General features: G+C 40.1%; 1 protein-coding gene across 27 annotated transcripts in view; it reads right to left on the bottom strand.

Moving 5' to 3' along the window:
• CLASP2 (cytoplasmic linker associated protein 2) overlaps positions 1-16,797 on the bottom strand; it is a 184,055-nt gene extending 167,258 nt beyond the window's left edge. For all 27 annotated transcript variants that reach the window (XM_034991290.1, XM_034991484.1, XM_034991494.1 and 24 more), the window contains exon 1: positions 16,406-16,797. In XM_034991290.1, the coding sequence (XP_034847181.1) occupies positions 16,406-16,600 (195 nt within the window). In that variant the 5' untranslated portion in view covers positions 16,601-16,797. The remainder of the gene's footprint in view (positions 1-16,405) is intronic.
• Between the last annotated feature and the right edge of the window lie 5,610 nt (positions 16,798-22,407).

The following is a 22,407-nucleotide window of genomic DNA, read 5'->3' as shown; positions in this document are numbered from 1 at the left end:
GTTTCCTAAATGAAAGTTAAAAATAACAGCACCTTTTATTATACAGAAATTCCAGCTTTTGTCTAGGATGGAGACACTGGAAAAAAATACCACTCCCACTATAACAAGAAAAAGCCAAATAATCTATAGAACCGTATCTCTCTTGAATCCATAAGAAAGCTGCAGTTGTAGGATAATCAACTAGCCTGAAATTTAAGGAAAGATAGATGCTCCCAAGGAGAGATGGGACATAAGCAGTAGGACACATGTGGCAGAGGACAGAAGGAAAATGAAAATGTGATACAAGTGGGTTAAGAGTTCAACTATATTTAACTTGTTAATAGCTGAATGTGGGATAGCATGAAAATATATAATTCCTAGTAGCCACAGACACAAAAGGAGAGACCCATTTACAGGCTCTTTCTCCACAAACCTCCACTGAACACTCGTGATTGGAAAAAGTATCTCTTGGTTGTACAAGTCTGACGAAGGGAGCAGCTGCCTTTGTAGGAAAGGCACAAAACTTTCTTTTCCCATACTTTTGTAAGAAACAAAGGTATGATGCTACCGAGAGAAAGACAAATACTGTCACCCCAGGACACAGGTAAAAACTCACTGCTGCTGAGCAAAGAGGAAAGAAAAAAAGTTCTCTACTTCAGAGGGAGAAGCAGAAAATCATCCTGGGCTCAGATGATTAGAGGTCTATAGTTGAGGAGAGGCAGGATCTCTGATAAAGCCTCATCCCTAAGACTCAAGAACCAAGGGCTCCTAAGACTGAAGCTGGACCAGAAAAACAGAGAACACTCCCACTTGCCACAACCAGGCTAGCAAGGACAGCGTAAGGAGCAGTTTACCACTGGAGAAGAGAACATGGAGAAAAACCCTCTATGAAGCACAGGAAAAAAGGGAAGGTATAAGGTGAAGGGTGTTACAAAAACACTGAGTGGTCAACAATTAATTCCACTCCTAGGTATATATCCAAAGGAGTTAAACCAGGACACAGATACCTGTATGCCAAGTTCACTACAGCCTTATTCATAATAGCTAAAGGTGCAAAAACCCACATGTTCTTCAACTGATGGGTAAAGAAAATGTGGTGTATGCACTCAATCAAAAATGTGGTCATGAACAGGACTGACTGGTACATGTTACAACATGAATGAACCTTGAAAACATTGTAAGCGAAAAAAAAGGTCACAAATGGTGAGATGTTGTATGATTAAACTTGTAAGAAATGTCCAAAATAAGCAAACCTATAGAGATAGAAAGTAGATTAGTGGTTGCTTAGAACTAGGGAATATGGGGGGATAAGGTGGTATCTGCAAAAGGGTACAGAGATCTTCTTGAGGTGATGAAAATAATTATAAAATTAACTGTGCTGATGGTTGTGCATATATGTAAATATACTAAAAAAATCAATGAATTGTACACTTCAAATGAATAAATTGTATAATATGTAAATTATATCAATAAAGCTGTTAAAACATAATTGAAAAATCTACAAATAGGCTCAGAGACTTAACAGACTTTACAGGTGATAAAAGCAGTATCTCAAATTAGCAGGAAAAACATGCACACTTGGTAAGATCTCATTTAGGAATCTATCCCTAATATACACTAACAAAATTATTAAAGGACATATGAATATTATTCATTCCAAGAGACCAGAAACTATCCAAACATTCATCAATATGAGACAGATTCAATAAACGATGGTACATCCATGCTACAGGGTACTATAACACTGTATTTTATTTTTTAAAGATTTTATTTATTTATTTGACAGAGAGAGAGAGTGAGAGAGAGCAGGAACACAATCAGGGGGAGTGGGAGAGGGAGAAGTAGGCTTCCCGCTGAGCAGAGAGCCTGATGCAGGGCTTGATCCCAGGACCCTGGGATCATGACCTGAGCTGAACGCAGACGCTTAACGACTGAGCCACGCAGGCGCCCCACTATAACACTTTAAAAATAAAAATGAGGACTACCCTAATTCTGCTATGCAATACCTCTATGATATTGTTTTAAGATTTTATTTATTTATTTTAAAGAGAAAGAGTGAGTGGGGGGGGGTGGAGAGAATCTCAAGCAGACTCCTCGCTAAGCGTGGAGCACAACACGAGTCTTGATCTCACGACCCTGAGATCATGACCTGAGCCAAAATCAAGAGTCAGACACTTAACCAGCTGAGCCACCCAAGTGCACCTCCATGATATATCGTTAACTGAAAAAAGCAAGTTGGACAATGCATGTATATATACAAAGAGCACTACGTGTAGATATAGTTAGAAATGTTTATTAAAAATAACAGCAATGGAAAAATAATAAGAAAAAATATTTTTAATGGTTAGGAACAGGCTATAAGGAATAGAGAAGGAAGCCAGACTATTTTGAATACACTGTATTTGTAGCAATAACTAATTTCATTGAAAACAAAGTAAGTGAGCCTAAACATATACCAAATTAGTATTTTAACTATTTCAAGTGACTTTAAAGTATAGTAATTTGATTCTCTCTCTCCAGGGGGATATACCCTAAGAACAAACACTAAACTCTGCAAAAAAGAAACTTCAATGATTTTAGATATCTTATTGATTGAAGGAGATAGAAGACATACAGAAGTAGTAAAAAATGCAGTCCTGAAACTAAATTAGAATCACTATGAACTCATGATATGTTTTTCTTCAAAATTCCCATCCTATTTATTGAAAAAAAAAATCTAGAAACAATCAAACAAGTAACAATGAGTTCCACTAGCACTCACATATATACTATTTCCCACTAAAAAGAACCAGAGTTTCTTGGAGAAGTGGCTGATTCCAGGGCAGGAGCAGGAACTAGGACATCTTGTGATACCAGACAGCGAAGATGCTGTAAGAGATTACTAGGGTCATGTCAAGATAGAACATTTAAATATTAATAAGGATAATAACTGCATTGTCTTGAAACACATTAGATATGTTTAAATACAAGAATTCATAATGATAAAAACTATTTAGCCAATACTGGAGGATGCTAGAAGACCACCTTAATATTTCAACACTTAGTAAATGAAAGAATCATTTGAACTACAGGCATACCTCAGAAATACTGTGGATTCTGTTCCAGACCACTGCAATAAAGGGAATATCGCAACAAAGTGAGTCAAGTCAATTTTTTCATTTCCCAGTGCATATAAAAGTCATGTTTACCCTATATTTTGCTCTAGTAAGCATGCAATATCATTATGTCTTAAGAAAAGTAAATACCTTAACTATAAAATACTTTACTGCTAAAAAATGTTAGCAATTATCTGAGCTTTCAGCAAGTTGTAATCTTTTGGCTGGTGGAGGGTCCTGCCTCAACGTTGATGGCTGCTGCCCAATCAGGGTGGTGGTTGTTAAAGGCTGGGGTGGCTGTGGCAATTTCTTAAAAATAAGACAACAAAAGGGGCACCTGGGTGGCTCAGTCGTTAAGCGTCTGCCTTCGGCTCAGGTCATGATCCCAGGGTCCTGGGATCGAGCCCCACACTGGGCTCCCTGCTCTGCGGGAAGCCTGCTTCTCCCTCTCCCACTCTCCCTGCTTGTGTTCCCTCTCTCGCTGTCTCTCTCTCATCAAGAAATAAATAAAATCTTCAAAAAAAAAAAAAAAAGACAACAATGAAGTTTGCTGCAACAACTGACTTTTCCTTTCATGAATGATTTCTCTGTAGCATGTGATGCTGTTTGATAGCCTTTTACCCACAGAATTTCTTTCAAAATTGGAGTCAAGGTTCTCAAACTCTGATGCTGCTTATCAACTAAATATATGTAATATTTTTAATCTTTTGCTGTCATTTCTACAATCTTCACAGCATCTTCACCAGGAGTAGATCCCATCCCAAGGAAAACTATTTCCTCATTCATTAAGAAGCAACTCATCTGCTCCAGTTCTATCATGAGATTGTCGCAACTCACATTTTCAGGCTCCATTTCTTTTTTTCCCCCAGGTTATTTTAATTCCAGTTAGTTAACATATAGTGTTATATGAGTTTCAGGTGTACAATGTAGTAATTCAACACTTACATCACCCTGTGCTCATCATGACAAGTACATTCCCTAATACCTATCACCTATTTAACCCATCAGAATATCCAAAAAGACAGTCTTTTCAACAAACGGTGCTAGGAAAACTGGACAGCAACATGTGAAAGAATGAAACTGGACCACTTTCTTACACCTTACACAAAAATAAACTCAAAATGATCAAAGACTTAACTGTAAGACCTGAAACCATAAAAATCCTAGCAGAGAACATAGGCACGTAACTTCTTTGACACTGGCTGTAGCAACTTCTATATGTCTCCTGAGGCAAGGGAAACAAAAGCAAAAATAAATTATTGGGACTACATCAAGATAAAAAGTTACTGCACAGCGAAGACTCCACTTCTAATTCTAGTTCTCTTGCTATTTCTACCACGTCTGCAGTTACTCCCTCCCTTGAATGCCTCAAAGCCATCAACTTCTTCCAAACTCCTGTTATGTTGAACTCTTCCCAGGAATCATGAATTTTCTAGGCATCTAGAATGGTGAGTCCTTTCCAGAAGTTTTCAATTTACTTTGCCCAGATCCATCAGGAATCACAATCTATGGCAGCTATAGCCTTACGAAATGTTATTTCTTAAACAGTAAGACTTTAAAATCAAAATTACTCCATGATCCATGGGTTGCAGAATGGATTAGCAGGCATGTTAGCAGGCATGAAGACAACAGTAATTCTCATTGTACATCTCCATTGCAGCTCTTGCATGACCAGGCGCATTGTCAACGAGCAGTAATATTTTGAAAGGAATCTTTTTTTTCTCAGCAGTAGGTCTCAGCAGTGGCTTAAAATATTCAGGAAACCATGTTGTAAATAGACGTGCTCTCCCCCAGGCTTTGTTGTTCCATTTAGAGAGCACAGGAGAGTGGATTTAGCATAATTCCCAAGGGCCTTAGGATTTTCACAATGGTAAGTGAGGCAGTGGCTTCAACTTAAAGTCACAGGCTGCATTAGCCCATAACAAGAGAGTCACCCTGTCCTTTAGAGCCAGGCATTGACTTCTCTCTAGCTGTGAAAGTCCTAGATGGCATCTTATTCTAACATAAGGCTGTTCCGTCTACATTGAAAATCTGTTGCTTAGTGTAGCTACCTTCATGAATCATCCTAGCTAGATCTTCTGAATAACTTGTTGGAACTTCTGTATCAGCACTTTGCTGTTCCACCGTGCAATTTTATGTTATGATGGAGATGGCTTCTTTCCTTAAACCTCATGAACCAACTTCTGGCTTCAAACTTCCATGGCTTCCTCACCAATCTCAGCCTTCACAGAACTGAAGATAGTTAGGGCCTTGCTCTGGACGACACTCTGGCTTAAGGGAGTATTGTGGCCGCTTTGATCTTCTATCCAGACCACTAAAACTTTGTCTCTCTATCAGCAATAAAGTTGTGTTGCTCTCTTATCATTTGTGTGTTCACTGGAGTAGCACTTTTAATTTCCGTCAAGAACCTTTCCTTTCCAGTCACAAGTTGGCTGTTTGTCACAAGAGGCCTAGCTTTTGGCCTGTCTCAGCTTTTGACTTGCCTTCCTCACTAAGCTTAATCATTTCTAGCTTTTGATTTACTGTGAGACACACGCAACTCTTTCTTTCACTTGAACATTTAGAGGCCATCGTAGAGCTATTAATTGGCCTCATTTCAATATGGTTGTGTCTCAAGGAACAGGGAGGCCCAGGGAGAGGGAGAAAAACAGGAAATGGCTGGTCAGTGGAGCAGTCAGAACACATTTATTGATTAAGTTTGCCATCCTGAATAGGTGTGGTTCCAACAATTACAATAGTAACATCAGAGATCACTGATCACAGATCATAACACACTACAACAAAAAAATTTAGAAATACTGCAAGAATTACCAAAATGTGGCATAGAGATAACAAAGTAACCAAATGCTGTCGGAAAAAGGGCACCAATTGACTTGTTTAATGCAGGGTTGCCACAAACCTTCAATTTGTGAAAAATGCAGTATCTATGAAGCACAATAATGTAGAGCACAAGAAAATGAGGTATGCCTGCCTTTCTATTATAAACTATGCCAATGAGTAACCAAACAGAAGTAAATGGTCTAAATTTCTCTTAATAAGTGAAAGAATGACAAAATTAGAGTATCATTTTGCAAACCCTAATGAATTAAGAGATCTAAACACTGAACATTAATGGCTGCTAACATCATAAAAAGATACTATCATACCTTATGTGCTTTCTTGATGCTATGTGCCTCCTGAGGAGGAAAAAAAGACCGAATCTGATCAAGCTATAGGTCCAACTACCAATTTATAGGAAATACAGAGGAACTAGCACACAGGAATGAAATCAGCAAAATCATAACTGTGGGAAACTCTACAAATAAAATCCAAGAATTTTTTTTAAGATTTTATTTATTTATGGGAGAGAGAGAGAAGTGGGGGGTGCCCACGAGTGGGGGTAGGGGCAGAAGGAGATGCAAGGTCTCCACTGAGCAGGGAGCCCTATGCAGGACTTGATCTCAGAACCCTGGGATCATGACCTGAGCTGAACGCAGACGCTTAACGACTGAGCCACCCAGGCACCCTAAAATCCAAGAATTTTTAAAAAGAGAAACTGAGGGAGAAACAAATTCAAAGAAACTTAATAAACATGTTGGCTGAGGTATGGCCTCCCAAAGGTGTCCACATCCTAACCTCTAAGACCTGTGAGAATGTTCCTTTATGTGGTAAAAAAAACTTTAAAGATGTTGTAAAGGTCTTAAAGTGGGGAGATTACTCTGGGTTATCTTGGGCCCCATATATATCACAAGACACCTCATAAAAGAGAGGCAGGAGAGTAAACAGAGATGCAATGACAAAAGCAGTGGTCTGGAAGATTTGAAGGTGCTATACTGCTGGCTTTGAAGACAGAAGAGGTCTTAAGCCAAGAAATGCATGCAGTTTCCAGAATATGGAAAATTATCTCCTCGAAGTTCTCTAGAAGAATACAATCTTGCTGAAACCTTGATTTTATCCCAGTGAAACCCATTTAGGACTTCTGACCTCCAAAACTACAAGAAAATAAATCTATGTTGCTTAGGCTACTAAGGGTATGGTAAATTGACACAGCAGCAACAGGAAACTAATATATTAACAAATCACAGTGTGGAAATCTTATTTGGATCCTGAGTTTTCTTGAAATAATTAAAGGGGTGCCTGGGTAGCATAGTCAGTTAAGCATCCAACTGTTGGTATCAGCTCAAGTCTTTTTTTTTTAAGATTTTATTTATTTATTCATGAGACACAGAGAGAGAGAGGCAGAGGGAGAAGCAGGCTCCCCGCAGAGCAGGGAGCCCGATGCGGGACTCGATCCCAGGACCCTGGGATCATGACCTGAGCCGAAGGCAGTCGCTTAACCAACTGAGCCACTCAGGCGCCCAGTATCAGCTCAAGTCTTGATCTCAGGGTCGTGAGTTCAAGCCCCACACTGAGTTCCACGCTGGGTGGGAGCCTACTAAAATAAACAAATAAATATCTAATTAAAAATTTGCATGACATTTTAAAAATTGGAAATTTGACCTGCATATTTGGCTTTATTTTTTTTTTACATATGATAATGGTGGTGAGGTTATGTTAACAATTTTTTAATAATTTTTTTTAAGTAGACTCCATGCCCAGTTGGGAGCCTTACGTGAGGCTTGAACTCAAGACCCTGAGATCAAGACCTGAGCTGAGATCAAGAGTTGGACGCTTAACTGCCTGAGCCACCCAGGCACCCCAACAATTCTTTAAAGAACATTTATCTTCGAGACACTAAATCAAAAGTCTCATTGATGAAACAATGTATCTGTGATTTGTGACAAAGTGATGGGGCATGATTAGCCATGGACTGATGAGTGTTGTGGGTGGATTTGTTATTTTATTCTGTCTACCTTTACATATGTTCAAAATTCTTTATAGTAAAAAGTTTTTTTAAAAAAAATTACAGGAGGGGCGCCTGGGTGGCTCAGTTGTTAAGCGTTGGCCTTCGGCTCAGGTCATGATTCCAGGGTCCTGGGATGGAGCCCTGCATCGGGCTCTCTGCTCAGTAGGAAGCCTGCTTCTCCCTCTCCACTCCCCATGCTTGTGTTCCCTCTCTTGCTGTCCCTCTCTGTCAAATAAATAAAATCTTAAAAAAAAAAAAAAATTACAGGAACTGTGATTCCTAATGGTGAAATGAACATACCCTTGAAACAAAAGAACTCAAGGCCCACGCTCTTTTACTCAACCTCATCCTAAGAGTCTTAGCCAATGCACCCAAACCAAGCAAAACTAAAGAACTGGAAAGAAGCAAAACTATCATTATTATCTGGTAGTCCCCCCTTATCCCCAGTTTTGCTTTCCACAGCCTGAGTTACCAAGGTCAACTGTGGTTCAGAAGTAGATAATCCTCTTCAGAAATCAATAACAGCCTAACACTATGTTACAATGCCTACATCATTAACCTCACTTCATCTCATCATTTCATTATCCCACATCATCACAAGAAGGGTGAGTATAGTACAAGGAGATTTTGAGAGAGACCACATTCATATAGCTTTTATTATAGTATATTGTTATAAATGTTCTGCTTTATTATTGCTGTTAATTTCTTATGGTGCCTAACATAAATTAAGCTTTCTCACAGGTATGTATGTATAAGGAAAAACATAGTGTGTATATAGGTACGATTTGCTGTTTCCAGCATCTGCTGGGGAGTCTTGGAAATGTATCCCCCACGGATGAGAAGGGACTACCATTTATAGAGAAAACCTAAAAGAATCCACAAACTGCAGAAAAAATGTTTTGAATTACAGGCAGGTTGGTCGCAAAAATCAATATCCAAAATGCCATTTCATTTCAATATATCAGAAAGCATAATTTTTTAAAAATAAAAAAATAGGATTTATACTCTCAATAACTATTAGAATAAATCTAACAAAATGTGTTTAAGACCTATTTGGAGAAAATAATGAAACATTAATGAGACATATTGAAGAAAACACAGGGGCACCTGGGTGGCTCAGTCAGTTAAGCATCTGCCTTTGGCTCAGGTCATGATCCCAGGGTCTTGGGATCGAGCCCCCACATCGGGCTCCCTGATCAATAGGGAGTCTGCTTCTCCCTCCATTGGTGCTCTCCCGCTTGCTTTCCCTCTCTCAAAAAAATAAATAAAATCTTAAAAAAAAAAAAAGCACAAATAATTTTCATGGGTAAAAGAGGTCATTATAAAGATATCCAATTTGGGGCGCCTGGGTGGCTCAGTCATTAAGCAACTGCCTTTGGCTCAGGTCATGGTCCCAGGGTCCTGGGATCGAGTCCCACATTGGGCTCCCTGCTCCGCAGGAAGCCTGCTTCTCCCTCTCCCACTCCCCCTTGCTTGTGTTCCCTCTCTTACTGTGTCTCTGTCAAATAAATAAAATCTTAAAAAAAAAAAAAAAGATATCCAATTTTCCCCCCAAAGAGGATATTCAATGTAATTCCAATAAAAGCCCCAATTTTTTAGTGCAACTTGACTGATTCTAAAATTCACATGGGTTAGTAAATAAAGACCCAATAATAAGCCAACACATTCCTAAAGAATATGGTGGGTGAATTTGATATAGCAAATATCAAAATTTACCATGGAGCTAGAGACACATGACTTTCCTGAATTTCCATTTGGACATCTTTCAACTTAGCCTACATCTTGGTTAAGGGTCCTTTCAGTAGAATAAGAAACCATCAAGAAAGAAGAGAAGAAAACAACTAGAGCTATCTTCCAATTTGCTCCCCACCACTTCCTTACGAACTCAAATGCCTCCATTCAGGTTATTTTATTATTTTTTAAGATTTTATTTATTTATTCGAGAGAGAAAGACATCATGAACAGAGGGCAGAGGAGAGGGGCACAGGGAGAAGCAGGCTCCCCACTGAGCAGGGAGCCTGATACGGGGGGCTCGATCCTGGGACTCCGGGATCATGACCTGAGCCAAAGGCAGACTGCTCAACCGACTGAGCCGCCCAGGCGCCCCTCCATTCAGGTCCTTTAAAACATAAAAGCAAAACTAGTGTACTTTCTAACAGGTACATATAAAATACAAAAGCAAAAATAGAAACATATTAAATTATAAATATAAAAGTATAAAACATAAAATATTTAAAAAACTAAAAGCAAAAATAATATTTTTTAACAGGCAGAAAAACAGAAACTCTAAAAAGCAAATTTGGGGCTAAGAACAAGCTTAAATTTTAGGGTGTTTTAAAGTCATAAAACTGAAATTTAAAAAAATTTATGAAATTTTATTAACCCCAAGAAGTCCCAGAACCTTTAGGGTCATTTTCCCATTCTCTTTCTCACTCTCCCTTTTCACCTCTGAATGAGAGGTGGTTTAACATATCTGAGTAACTAATGTGATGTCAATAAAATCACACACAAGTTGTCACCTTGGCCAGAGTTTCATTTAATTCAGTATGTTTAATTTTCCAAATAGTTTAAATCAGAAATGTTGTCCAACAACAATAAAGCTAAATAAACGCACGAGATAGTAATGACTACTTGCAATTTAAGAATCACAACTAGAATTTCCCATGTAAAAGTCAGCCTAACAACAATTCTTGAAATCTAGGAAGAAGATAAGCTTAATTCATAATCACAGATGTTTTCCACCGTAAGCAGAAAAGAAAAAAAGATATGTATTCTTTGTAAGAAGCAGACTTCCTGTAATGCTCCTCTCATTAGGAAATATTAATGGTTTACAGGACATTTTTTCCACAAATTAACTCAGCATCTAAGAAAATGAGTAAAGAATGGGATAGACGAGGGGCGCCTGGGTGGCTCAGGCATTAAGCGTCTGCCTTTGGCTCAGGTCATGATCTCAGGGTCCTGGGATGGAGCCCCGCATCAGGCTCCCGGCTCAGCAGGAATCCCGTTCTCCCTCTCCCACTCCCCCTGCTTGTGTTCCCTCTCTCGCTGTCTCTCTCTGTCAAATAAATAAATAAGTAAAATCTTAAAAAAAAAGAATGGGATAGAGTAATTGTCAAGTAGAGCTTCTATGCACAGATTAAGTAAGTAAAACCTGATGGCTTACAAAATTGAAAACCTAAAAAGAATTAACAGGTTATTTTTATGTAATTATATAAATAATAAAACTATTTCCCTCAAAAAAAGGAGGGAAACAAATGACTTAAAATTAAAGGTACTGATTAATTCTAGATCAAGTGAGCGGGACAAGACAGGAGAAGTATAATCCAATATTTCCACTTCTACACATATACCCAAAAACAGTTATTCTAAACTGGGGGAGGGGGTAGTACAACACACTGTTATTCCTTGGAGCTGTGCAGCCCAAAGGTACATGGCCATACTTAGCAGCCCTGCTGCCAGCCATTCAAGTAAATGAAAATCCTGTTTGAAATTATCAGAGCCTAGAACTTTTCTTTTGCATGGTTTTAGTAAATAAGTTTTCCAGCTGGTAAATCAAGGGACAAATGTGCTTTAATTTAGATTTAACAAACACTGAGAGCCTGCTATAGGTATAAATGCTGGGAGGTGGGTACACACCCTAATGGGAATCTTAAGAAATTCCAATTCTTTCAATTTTCTCAGGAAAGTAGCAAGTAAGGCCATTAGCTGACACTGAATATAGAATAGATACTGGTAGGTCTGAGGGGGAGCGGAACAGATGTAAAATAGTTTGTCCAAGACTGAATGAACTAGAAAATACAGTATGATTGCCAGCCACCAATAAGGGCCCCCTTGAAGGTCAGAAATTTAAAATGAAATCAGAGGTTTTGTGTTCTTCTCCATCTACCTCTAGTTGCAGGTGTAGGCACCACAGGTGTGGGGGTAGGCAGAGCTGGATTAACCAGGATTCCATTTTATCAAATCACGACCATAAACGAGTATGAACAGGGAGAAGAGAATTAAGAATGAATGTTGGGAGGGGTGCCTGGGGCTCAGTCATTAAGCGTCTGCCTTCGGCTCAGGTCATGATCCCGGGGTCCTGGGATCGAGCCCCACATCAGGCTCCCTGCTCGGTGGGAAGCCTGCTTCTCTCTCTCTCACTGCCCCCTGCTTGTGTTCCCTCTCTTGCTGTGTCTCTCTCTGTCAAATAAATAAAATCTTTAAAAAACAACAACAACAATGAATGCTGGGTGTGATTGATTGACCAGGAAATGGAAGCTCAGACTAGAGGAGTGTGGGATAGTTAAAAGCCAACTGGATTGGGGTGGTCAAACTCTTTAAGTTGGAGTACTCAACAAAAATAAGGTTCAGGATTTAGAGTTCTAGGATATCACAATCACCAATAGTAATGCCACTTGTAAGTCTGAATCCCCAGCAACCACACACCCCTAGTGGTCTGAACTGGCTGTGGTAGCATCTACAGCAAAACTATGTACTGGTACAGCCATCTAGCTACCATTATGGGGCATTTACATACTGAACTCTATTTTATCCCATTACAAATTACATATAATTTTCCTTTTTTAGTACAGCTAGGACATTATTGGGATTTTAAAAAATTATGTGTCCTCAGTATTATCTATAAATTTTATTTCAGGATTATAAGGGAGACATTAAAAGAGGGCACTGAATCTGACAGGGTTCAGAATCACTGCCCTAATGAAACTCTCATGCAAGGAGACAATGTAAAAGAACGTTTACAGTAAAAGATTAAAAATGTGGACATTCTTTATTGTAAGCTGGGGCGCCTGGGTGGCTCAGTCGTTAAGCGTCTGCCTTCGGCTCAGGTCATGATCCCACGGTCCTGGGATCGAGCCCCGCATCGGGCTCCCTGCTCTGCAGGAAGCCTGCTTCTCGCTCTCCCACTCCCCCTGCTTGTGTTCTCTCTCTCGTTGTCTCTCTCTCTGTCAAATAAATAAATAAAATCTTTAAAAAAAAAAAAAAAAGAATAGGCAAGGTCCATATATAAAGACAGATCTCAAACAATTTTTGTTTAAGCAAGCTAAGAAATGGTATATTTTAAGAAACTAACAGTTTATAAGAAATACAATCAAGGTGAAGCTGACATTGGAAAGTCTCATCCTTCAAATGGCAAAGGGGCTGTGATTTTGGATTCTGAGAAGACTTGAAATCTTAGCATATTACTTAGCTCAGCACTTCATAGTTATATAAATGCTATTTATTTCTCCATTTTTAGACTCAACTTACTGTTACATTTGCAGATAAATATAAAAAAGTAGAGCTGATAAATGATAGGATACTGAAGAGTTTTAGAAAAGTAAAGTAAGGGAGTAGGAAAATCTTAACCTCCCTAGGTTCAAGTACTCCTCCATCAATTTGCCAAGTATATGAGAGGTGCTCAAGAAAGGCAATTATCGGGTGCCTGGGTGGCTCAGTCACTTAAGCGTCTGCCTTCGGCTCAGGTCATGATCCCAGGATCCTGGGATCGAGTCCTGCATCGGGCTCCCTGCTCTGTGGGGAGCCTTTCTCCCTCTCCTCCCCACTTGTGCTCTCTCTCTATCTCTGTCTCTCTCTCTCAAATAAATAAAATCTAAAAAAAAAAAAAAAGGTAATTATCCTTAATTCCTCTCTCTCAACCCAACAGGAGGTCCCACTGGCTCTATCACCAAAGTGTATCTCAAAATCTTGCACTTCTCAACATTGCCATCTTTACAATCTACTCTCCACAAAGCAGCCATCCCTCTACATAAAACCCTCCACTGACTTTGAATAAAATCCTGTAAGGCTCTTTCCACCTGCCTCCCCAGTTTCATCTTTCTTAACACATCATTCACTTATAAACTCTAGCCATGTTGTCCTTTATGTTCCTCCACAGAACTAGGGCCTCCACATTTGCAGTTTCCTCTGCCTAAATCATCCATCACTCCTATATTTATTTCACGTCTACACCCAAATTTCACCTCCCTTTCTTGACTACCTGCATCCTACCCAACACTCCCTATTCCCCTCACTGCTTTTTTTCTCCAAAGTACTTACCACCTCTAACATATTATAGATTCTACTCATCTGTGTGTATTCCTCTACCCCCACTAGAATCTAAGTCCACAAAGGCAAGGATTTTTGTTTTCCCACTATTGTATCTGAAGTACCTAGAAGAGTGCCTGCTCATGGTAGGTACTCAATAAATATCCAAATGAAGCTAAATGAATGAGATTTACTAGTCTTGTTCACAGCTGGATCCTCAGTATCTAGAACAATACCCAACATATAGTATAATCACTCAAATTTTTGGAAGTAATGATGGTTATTAAGATATTCAAATTCTAAAGTAGTATCAAATCTGAAGAAAACTGTATTTTGTTCAGCATAATTTGAAATTTAAGTACAATTCTCTATTTGTGTGTATGTTCAAAAAATTCCATGATACGCTTTTTTTCCTAAAGACTTAAATATGTTATTGTACCTTGGGTAAAAAATGATGACCTAGTTTGGTAACTTAGTTTATAAAACCCAAGCAAGAAACTAACCCAAATGCCCTCTAACAACGTCAGAAAAGGTTTTATATACAGCATCCAGTAGAAAGAAGAGAACTAATGACTCAAGAAGGAGAAAGTAGAATTGATGAATTAATGGCCTTAAGTAGGCAAGAGACCATGGAATCTAAAATTCATGTAGTGGGATTGATACAGTAAGTGAAACAGAGAAGAAGGTAGAATATACAGCACAGCTACAAGGGCGTGTGTAGGTAAGGTTGTGGAAGCCTGTGGCAGTTTTCTTCTGATTGTGTAAACTGCCTCAGGCTACAGTATCTAGTAAGGAGCATGGAGAGAATGTGTAGTAAAGAGATGAGAACCTGGTCAGATCCCTGACGGATTCTAATTCTTAGGGACCAGTTGAAAGGAAAATACAGCACTAAGTAGTAGTGCTTAAAGACATTAAAGAAAAACTGGGATACTGTGGTATTACAGAAGCCAAGAGATGTGTTTCAAGAGATGGGACTGGTCAAATGCCATTCACTGAAGGTACATCTTTAGAGTGAAATGGTCCAAAGCCAACTCACCATGGCTGACGTAGAAGGTGACACGATGGTATATCTGAAGATTGAAATGGTCCAAAGCCAACTCCCTATGGCCAGCGTAGGTGACACCCTTCACTTGGGAAGGGGAGCAAGCATTACCAAAGAGCTGACTTTCTACAACAGCCTATGTTGCAACATAAAATCAGTTATCTTGAGTGTGCATATGTTCTCACAGTGTAAGTAAATTTAGCTTGTTTCTCCCAAAGAAATAATAACCTCCCAAACAGTTGATATATTATTCAATATTAACGTTTTCTAAAGTTTTAAAAAATAATGAAATAGTATGTAATAGAGCATCAAGGTGGTTAATTCCCATAGGGTTTATTATCCTTGTAAAAGTCAACCCCTTCCAAGACTCATGTTAAGTTTCACCATTAAATCTGCACAGTAATTGCAGAGTTTGACTTTCTACTCTAGGACAATAAAAGCTTTCAAAGTACAGCCTATTCGCAGGATTATAAGCATAAATTACTTAGAAAAATCACTTCATCCGTAGATTTGAGCCAGCATTTTAAAGCAACACTGCCACCAGAAGACTAGAAAGAAAAATAACTGCTAAAAACTACAGTTCAGGCTCAGTACAGAATATTTACCTGGTCTCTCAACTTGGCTACATTACAGCCTGCCTACTGCCAGCTCTTCAAAAATACTCATTCTTCTTGTAACTCGTAATTTTTTTTCATCATCAACTAATCCACTGGGACACGTTTCACTAGGTCACCTACTAGTACACAGGTTTCAAATCCGAGTCAGTCCTCAACTGCAGCAAAACAAATTAACAGGAAGCGTTCAACTACTTTCCGTCGACAGTAAATGAAAAACAAATACATAATGCCCCGGGGTCAGCACCTTCGTATTAGATTTAACGGTAAACTTAATCAGGCAATCAGGCACCTCATTAAGCTCTAAAGATCCCTTAGAAACGAAGAGCACAACCTTCCAGACTCAAAATTTTAAAAAGAAAAAAAGAAACAAGATTAAGTAAGATAAAAAGCACTAATTAAGAGGAATTAATTGACACTCTTTTGAACTTAAAAATTGTATCCTAATGTCCTATGTCTTGGTCTAACAGTGTTTACAAGATACGTGCAAATGCAAAAAGTCTTCGAGCGCTTTCTGTATGCAAAGTATCGATGATTTTTTAAATAGCTGATTAAACATTGTGTCCTAATGCCAAAAAAACTCCGCACTGTGTCACGGAATCGCTGAATTTGTCATTGTTCACAACTGGGGAAAAACTTGGTCCTGGTGGGAACTAAGTCCCCGACTCGCGTCCAGGGACCCTTGAGCCTACAGGTTTCCCCTTCACGGGGCGGTTCCGAGGCGCCAGGCGCACCCCGGGGGCTCGCCTGGCTGGTCGCGCGCGTCCGGGATTAAAGGGCTGGCCGGAGAGGGCGTGCCCGGCCCGGCCGCGCCGCCGCCGCTTACCCGGTAGTTGCTCGAGCCCACCCAGCCGGTGAGCGCATCGACCGTCTTGCCCAGGCGGCCCAGGTCCTCCTCCAGGTCCGGGATGGCGCCGGGGGCGCCGAGATAGAGCAGCAGCTCCTGGCCGACCTGCAGGCGGCCGCCGACGTCCTTCTGCTGCACCTGGGCGCTGAAGTACTCCATGCTGCGGGGCTCCATGGCCGCCCGCCCGTGAGGGACCAACTTTTGCCGAGCGCCGCCCAGCCGCCAGCGCGGGTCCCCGCGGGAACGGGCCGGACGCGCTCGGTGCGGCCGACGCCCGGCTCACGGGGTGCGGCGGGCGGCGGGACTAGCGCCAGGCGCCGAGCGGCCCCCAAACTACTCAAACTCGGCGCCCCCCGCAACCCAGCCCGCTTTAGAGGCCGCGGCCGCCGCCGACGTCAGCACGCGCGTGACGTCAGCGCGACGCCGGCGAGCGCCCTCCCCTCCCGACTGCAACTTGCCGGCGGCGGCTGCTCCCGAGGAAGCCGCTGGGCACAGTGGGACCGCTGGCGGGAGTTGGGGTCCAACTGGATCAGCACCTTTCTAGAGGCTGGCCCATATCGGGCATCTACTATCGCAGCGTCCTTCCCTCACTCTGTAAGATAGAGAACGCTTCCAGGTTTTCTTCTGCTTGAAGTCAGTACTTGGAAATCCCCCTTCCCCATCTCCACACTTTTTTTTTTAACCTTGTAAGAATACACTTCCTCATAAAAGAACACCATGACCCCTGCTTCCAGTCACCATGGTTGATTGGGTCACCATGTAATTTTTTTTTTTTTAACTGAGGTTTAATTTACATGGAATAAGACACACGTATTTTAAGTGTACGGTCTATGAGTTTTTGGCAAATGTATTCACCAGGGTAACCACAGCACCAACGAATATGTAGCACATTCCCACCACTCCGGTAAGTTCCAGGAACTTCCCAGTCAATAACCACTCCCTCCCGAGCAATTCTAATCTAATTTCTATTACCTTAGCGTAGTTTTTCCCGTTCTTTAACATCACATCACTTCATACAGTCTGTACTCTTTTGAGCCAGACTTCTTCCCCTTAGCATAATGTTTTGAGATTTACCCAGTACTGTTGGTGTTTCAGTAGTCCCTCTTTACTGCTGAGTAGAAGTCCATTGTATGGAAGCAGTACAATTGTTGACCCATTAACCTGTGTATAGATCTTTGCGTTTCCATCTTTTTAATAATTATGTATAAAGCTGCCATAACCGTTAGTGTGTAAGCCATTGTGTTGGCACATGTTTTCTTTTCTCTTGGATAAACACTGAGGACTGGAATTACTAGATCTTCAGATAGGCGTGTATTTAACTTGAGGAGAAACTGCCAAATTGTTGTCCAAAGTGGCTTGACCATGTTACACCCTCACCAGCAGTGCTTGAGAGATCCAGTTGCTCCACGTTCTCCACCGGATTTAGTATGGTCAGGGTTATTAGTTTTAGACAAAAGTGACTGCTACTCCTAGCCCTCCATTCACCTTTCTGAACTCAGGGATCACACTAGATCATCTTCAAGTCACAAAAAAACTAAATAGTCTTCAAGTTATAAGATAATAAGATGTCATTTGAATAACCCTGGAAGTACCTATAAAATGCTTAGTAAACACTGGTTACTATTACCCATATAAACCTGTGTGTGTTTCATTAATTTATCAACAAATATCTTCTGACCACTTGTTACATGCCAGAGATTGCCAGATTCCATAGATACAAAGTTCATTTAAATCTCCACCCACAACAAACTCAAATAGAGAAGAAAAAAAAAAAATTTTCCAGGATGCTACAATGGGATAAGCAAAGGGTTTTGGGAAGCCTAGATGAGAGGTTCCTTATCTAGGTGGCGCTGCGAATGGGAGTAGGACAGTTGTAAATCAGGGAAGGCTTCCTGCAAGAGGTTATATTTAAATTGAGATTTGAGGGTACATAGGAATTAACTAATTAAAGAAGGGGTTTCCTGGGGGAAAAGTTTATCTACAAAATGTAGTCTTGACTGTTGCAACACTACAAAATCTACATATTTCTCTATATCACTGTTGTCTATCCTAGGTTAAACATCATTAGAACAGAAAGTTCTCAGACTTTCTAGCTCACAGCACTTAGTATCTCAGTCATTTTTTTCACATACCTCTAGATAAAAAAAAAACAACCAACAAACCTAAGAAATACCACCTACTGAATAGTAAGATCCAAAAAACTTAATGAACTTAGTAGCCTTATGAAAAATAATACACAGAAATTGAGAAAAATACATTTCTAAAGATTTATTTATTTGAGAGAGAGAGAATCCCGGGCGGGGAGGGGGGAGAGGAAGAGGGAAAGAATCCCAAGGAGACTCCATGCTGAGAGCGGAGCCCAAGGCAGGGCTCCATCTCATGACCTGATCATGACCTGAGCAGAAAGACACAAGCACAAGTTGGATGCTCAACCCCCTGAGCCATGCAGGCACCCAGAGAAAAATACATTTTTTATTTTATTTTTCAATAACCACACTTAAGTACTTATGAGATGTCTGTACCTCTTGGTCACTGTGCAATTTCTCAAACCTTGGATTCAAATGGGATTGATTCTGCCATCTTCATTCTGTTGTACATAGATTTCCATGCAGCACAGAAAACAGCCTTGCAAAGATATGACATCAATGGTAGAAATGTACCATAATTTAATGTTGAAACTGTGAACTTCCTGGAGCCAGTATAGTTCTGACAGATGCCAGGTGTCACTGTTTCCCTTTAAAATTTAAAATATCCTGGACTGCTCTAGGTGAGCTTGCTGCAGCACCCTGGGGTGCCTGAGCACACAGTTTAGGAAACTTGGTAGACAGATACCTGACAAAACCCAAGTTCTCAGAGAGACAAAGAACAGGAAACAAACAGCAGCTCATATAGGAAGAAGGCATGTGTCCAATGAGAACTCAGTTTCACAAAGGCTGTTGCCTGAAGAGCTCAGCTTGACTTATGCTAGGTCTTTCAATCCTCTAAGCAATCCTATATGGAAGGTATTGAATCCCCATTTTAGAGACAAGAAAGCTTTGGCTCAGAGGTTAAGTCTCTAGTTGGTTTCAGATGCATGATTAAAACCAAGGATGTCTGGCTTCTGTGGTCTCCCAAATACATAATCTTAAAGGAAAGAAAATGAAAAAAAATTTTTTTTCATTAACTACCAAAATAATAACCCTCCTTGTGTAACATAGACTTTCTTTGAATGTCTCTATAATATTTCCACTTAGAACCTGCCTTTCTCTGAATTACTATTTATTTATTTGTTTATTTGTTTATTTATTTTGAGAGAGAGAGAGCATGTGAGCAGGGGGAAGGGCAGAGGGAGAGGCAGAGAATCTTAAGCTGACTCTGTGCTGAGTGTGGAGCCTGATGTGGGGCTCGATTTCACAACCCTGAGATCATAACCTGAGCTGAAACCAAGAGTCAGAGATTTAACCATCTGAGTCATCCAGGCACCCCTCTGAGTTAGTATTAAAAAGAAAAAGATAAGGAGATGAAGGAAATGGGTAGGAATCTTAGGGAAAAAACAGTGTAGGAAACATCTACATTCTTTCCTAAGCAGTCACTAAAATGTATCTGGTAGCACAAGTCTATTTTTAACTGGCAACAAGACTGAAATAGAGCATTTAAGTACAGGAGACTGACTTCCTGACCTATTTGTTCATTATTTGTGATGATAGTGGAAACTATGAGCAGACTTTGTTATGACATTGGACTTTATTTTCCATTTGAAGACTAAGAAACAAATCACTGCTAGTTTGAAACCGTACTTCAATAAATATCCATCAAGTAGGGCACTATGTTAAAATACTAGAGTGGGAGAGGGGCATTAGATGACTTACCAAAGGTAGATCACAGCCCTCCTTAGAGGTTAAGTATGTACACAAATGTTCAGAGCAACTTTATTCAAAATAGCCTAAACTGGAAACACCCCAGGTGCCTATCAACTGGAAATAAAGCCATACAACGGAATTCTGCAAAGCAATAAAAAATAAACTATTGATTCACTCAACAATGAGGATGAGTCCCAAAAAAACTATGTTGAGGGCTCCTGGGTGGCTCAGTTGCTTAAGCGACTGCCTTCAGCTCAGGTCATGATCCTGGAGTCCCAGGATGGAGTCCCGCTTTGGGCTCCCTGCTCAGCAGGGAGTCTGCTTCTCCCTCTGACCGTCCCCCCTCTCATGCTCTCTCTATCTCATTCTCTCTCTCAAATAAATAAATAAATAAAATCTTAAAAAAAAAAAAAAGCTATGTTGAGCACAAGACACAAAAGAGTGATTCTATATGAAGTTCCAATGCAGGGAAAATTTACTAATGGTAATATAAGTTATCACAAAGAATGGGAGTCAGTGGATATTGACTAAGAGGGAACATTCTGCATCTTGATCTGAGTGGTGATTATGTTACAGGATTGCAGGGTTCTTGTCTCACAAAGTCGAAGAATGAATCTCGCAGACACAAAAGGGTGAAGTGAAGTGAACGTGAAGGTGAGAGCAGAAAGCAAAGAAGCTCTCTAAAGTGAGAGGGGTCCCGAATGGGTTGCCACTGAGGGCTTTTAGTGGCAGTCTTTATTGAGAACTGCCTGGGAAGCTTATGGCCTTGAGTTTCTTGTGCTGTCTTGGTTTGAGCATAGACTATTGATAACACCCTTATTGACTTAATTCTTTGAGGTTTGGCCATTTTCTGTGATACACTGTAGCCGCCAAAGAAAAATACTCCCTAATATTTAGGACCAGCTGGTCTGTTTCCTTATCTCTTGTTCACTCTGACTTAGTGCTTCTGCCTGCTAGAAATAGTTTCAGAGCCTAGTCAGGGGCCCCCTACCTTAACCCTTTCCTTATTCAATTATAACAAAATATGCATGGGTAAAAATTCAGCAAGTTGTGTACTTAAGACTAGTACATGGTGCATTTGCAATATGTATGTTAGAACTACTGAAAAATGGGGAAAATTTTTAGGAACAAAGGACTAAAAGGAAAATAAAGGATAAAAGAGTTATTGCAGTGTTATCCAATTGAAATATAATATAATATATATGTGATCATTAAATATAATTAAAAATTGTCTAGTAGCCACATTTTATTTTATTTTTATTTTATTTTATTTTTTTAAAGATTTTATTTATTTATTTGAGAGAGAGAATGAGAAAGAGAGAGCACATGAGAGGGGGGAGGGTCAGAGGGAGAAGCAGACTCCCTGCCGAGCAGGGAGCCCGATGCGGGACTCGATCCGAAGGCAGTCGCTTAACCAACTGAGCCACCCAGGCGCCCCAAGTAGCCACATTTTAAAAGGGAAATGAAACCGGTGAAGTTAGGGGCACCTGGGTAGCTCAGTTGGTTGAGTGTCTGGCTCTTTTCTTTTCTTTAAAGATTTTATTTATTTATTTGAGACAGAGAGAATGAGAGACAGAAAGCATGAGAGGGAGGAGGGTCAGAGGGAAAAACAGACTCCCTGCCGAGCAGAGAGCCCCATGCGGGACTCGATCCCAGGACTCCAGGATCATGACCTGAGCCAAAGGCAGTCGCTTAACCAACTGAGCCACCCAGGCGCCCCGTGTCTGGCTCTTGATTTCAGCTCAGGTCAGGATCTCATGGGTTGTAGGATTGAGCCCCGTGGTGGTCTCCACCCTCAACAGGGAGTTGACCTGAGATTCTTTCACTCCCTCTCCCTCTGCCCCCACCCCATGTGCTCTCTCTCTCTCTCAAATAAATAAAATAAATTAAAAAAAAAAGAATTGGGTGAAGTTATATTTAGAATATATAAATTATATTTCATAGTATTTTATATAATAATATTTTAAAATAACATTTAATAATCATAAGTGATAATGTTTTAAAAGGTTATGTTTAATAATTTTATTTATTATATTTAATATTTTATTAATATCTAAATAATTGTTTAGATCTGTTATCAAAATAAAAAATTATTAATAAAATATTTTAAAGTTTAGATAGTGCAGGTCTATTGAAAGTAGC

The sequence above is a fragment of the Mirounga leonina genome, unplaced genomic scaffold (assembly GCF_011800145.1).
Source record: "Mirounga leonina isolate KUSES-001 unplaced genomic scaffold, KU_Mleo_1.0 Mir_115, whole genome shotgun sequence".
In the NCBI taxonomy this organism is placed as follows: Eukaryota; Metazoa; Chordata; class Mammalia; order Carnivora; family Phocidae; genus Mirounga; species Mirounga leonina.
This window is presented reverse-complemented; position numbering and strand designations above follow the sequence as displayed.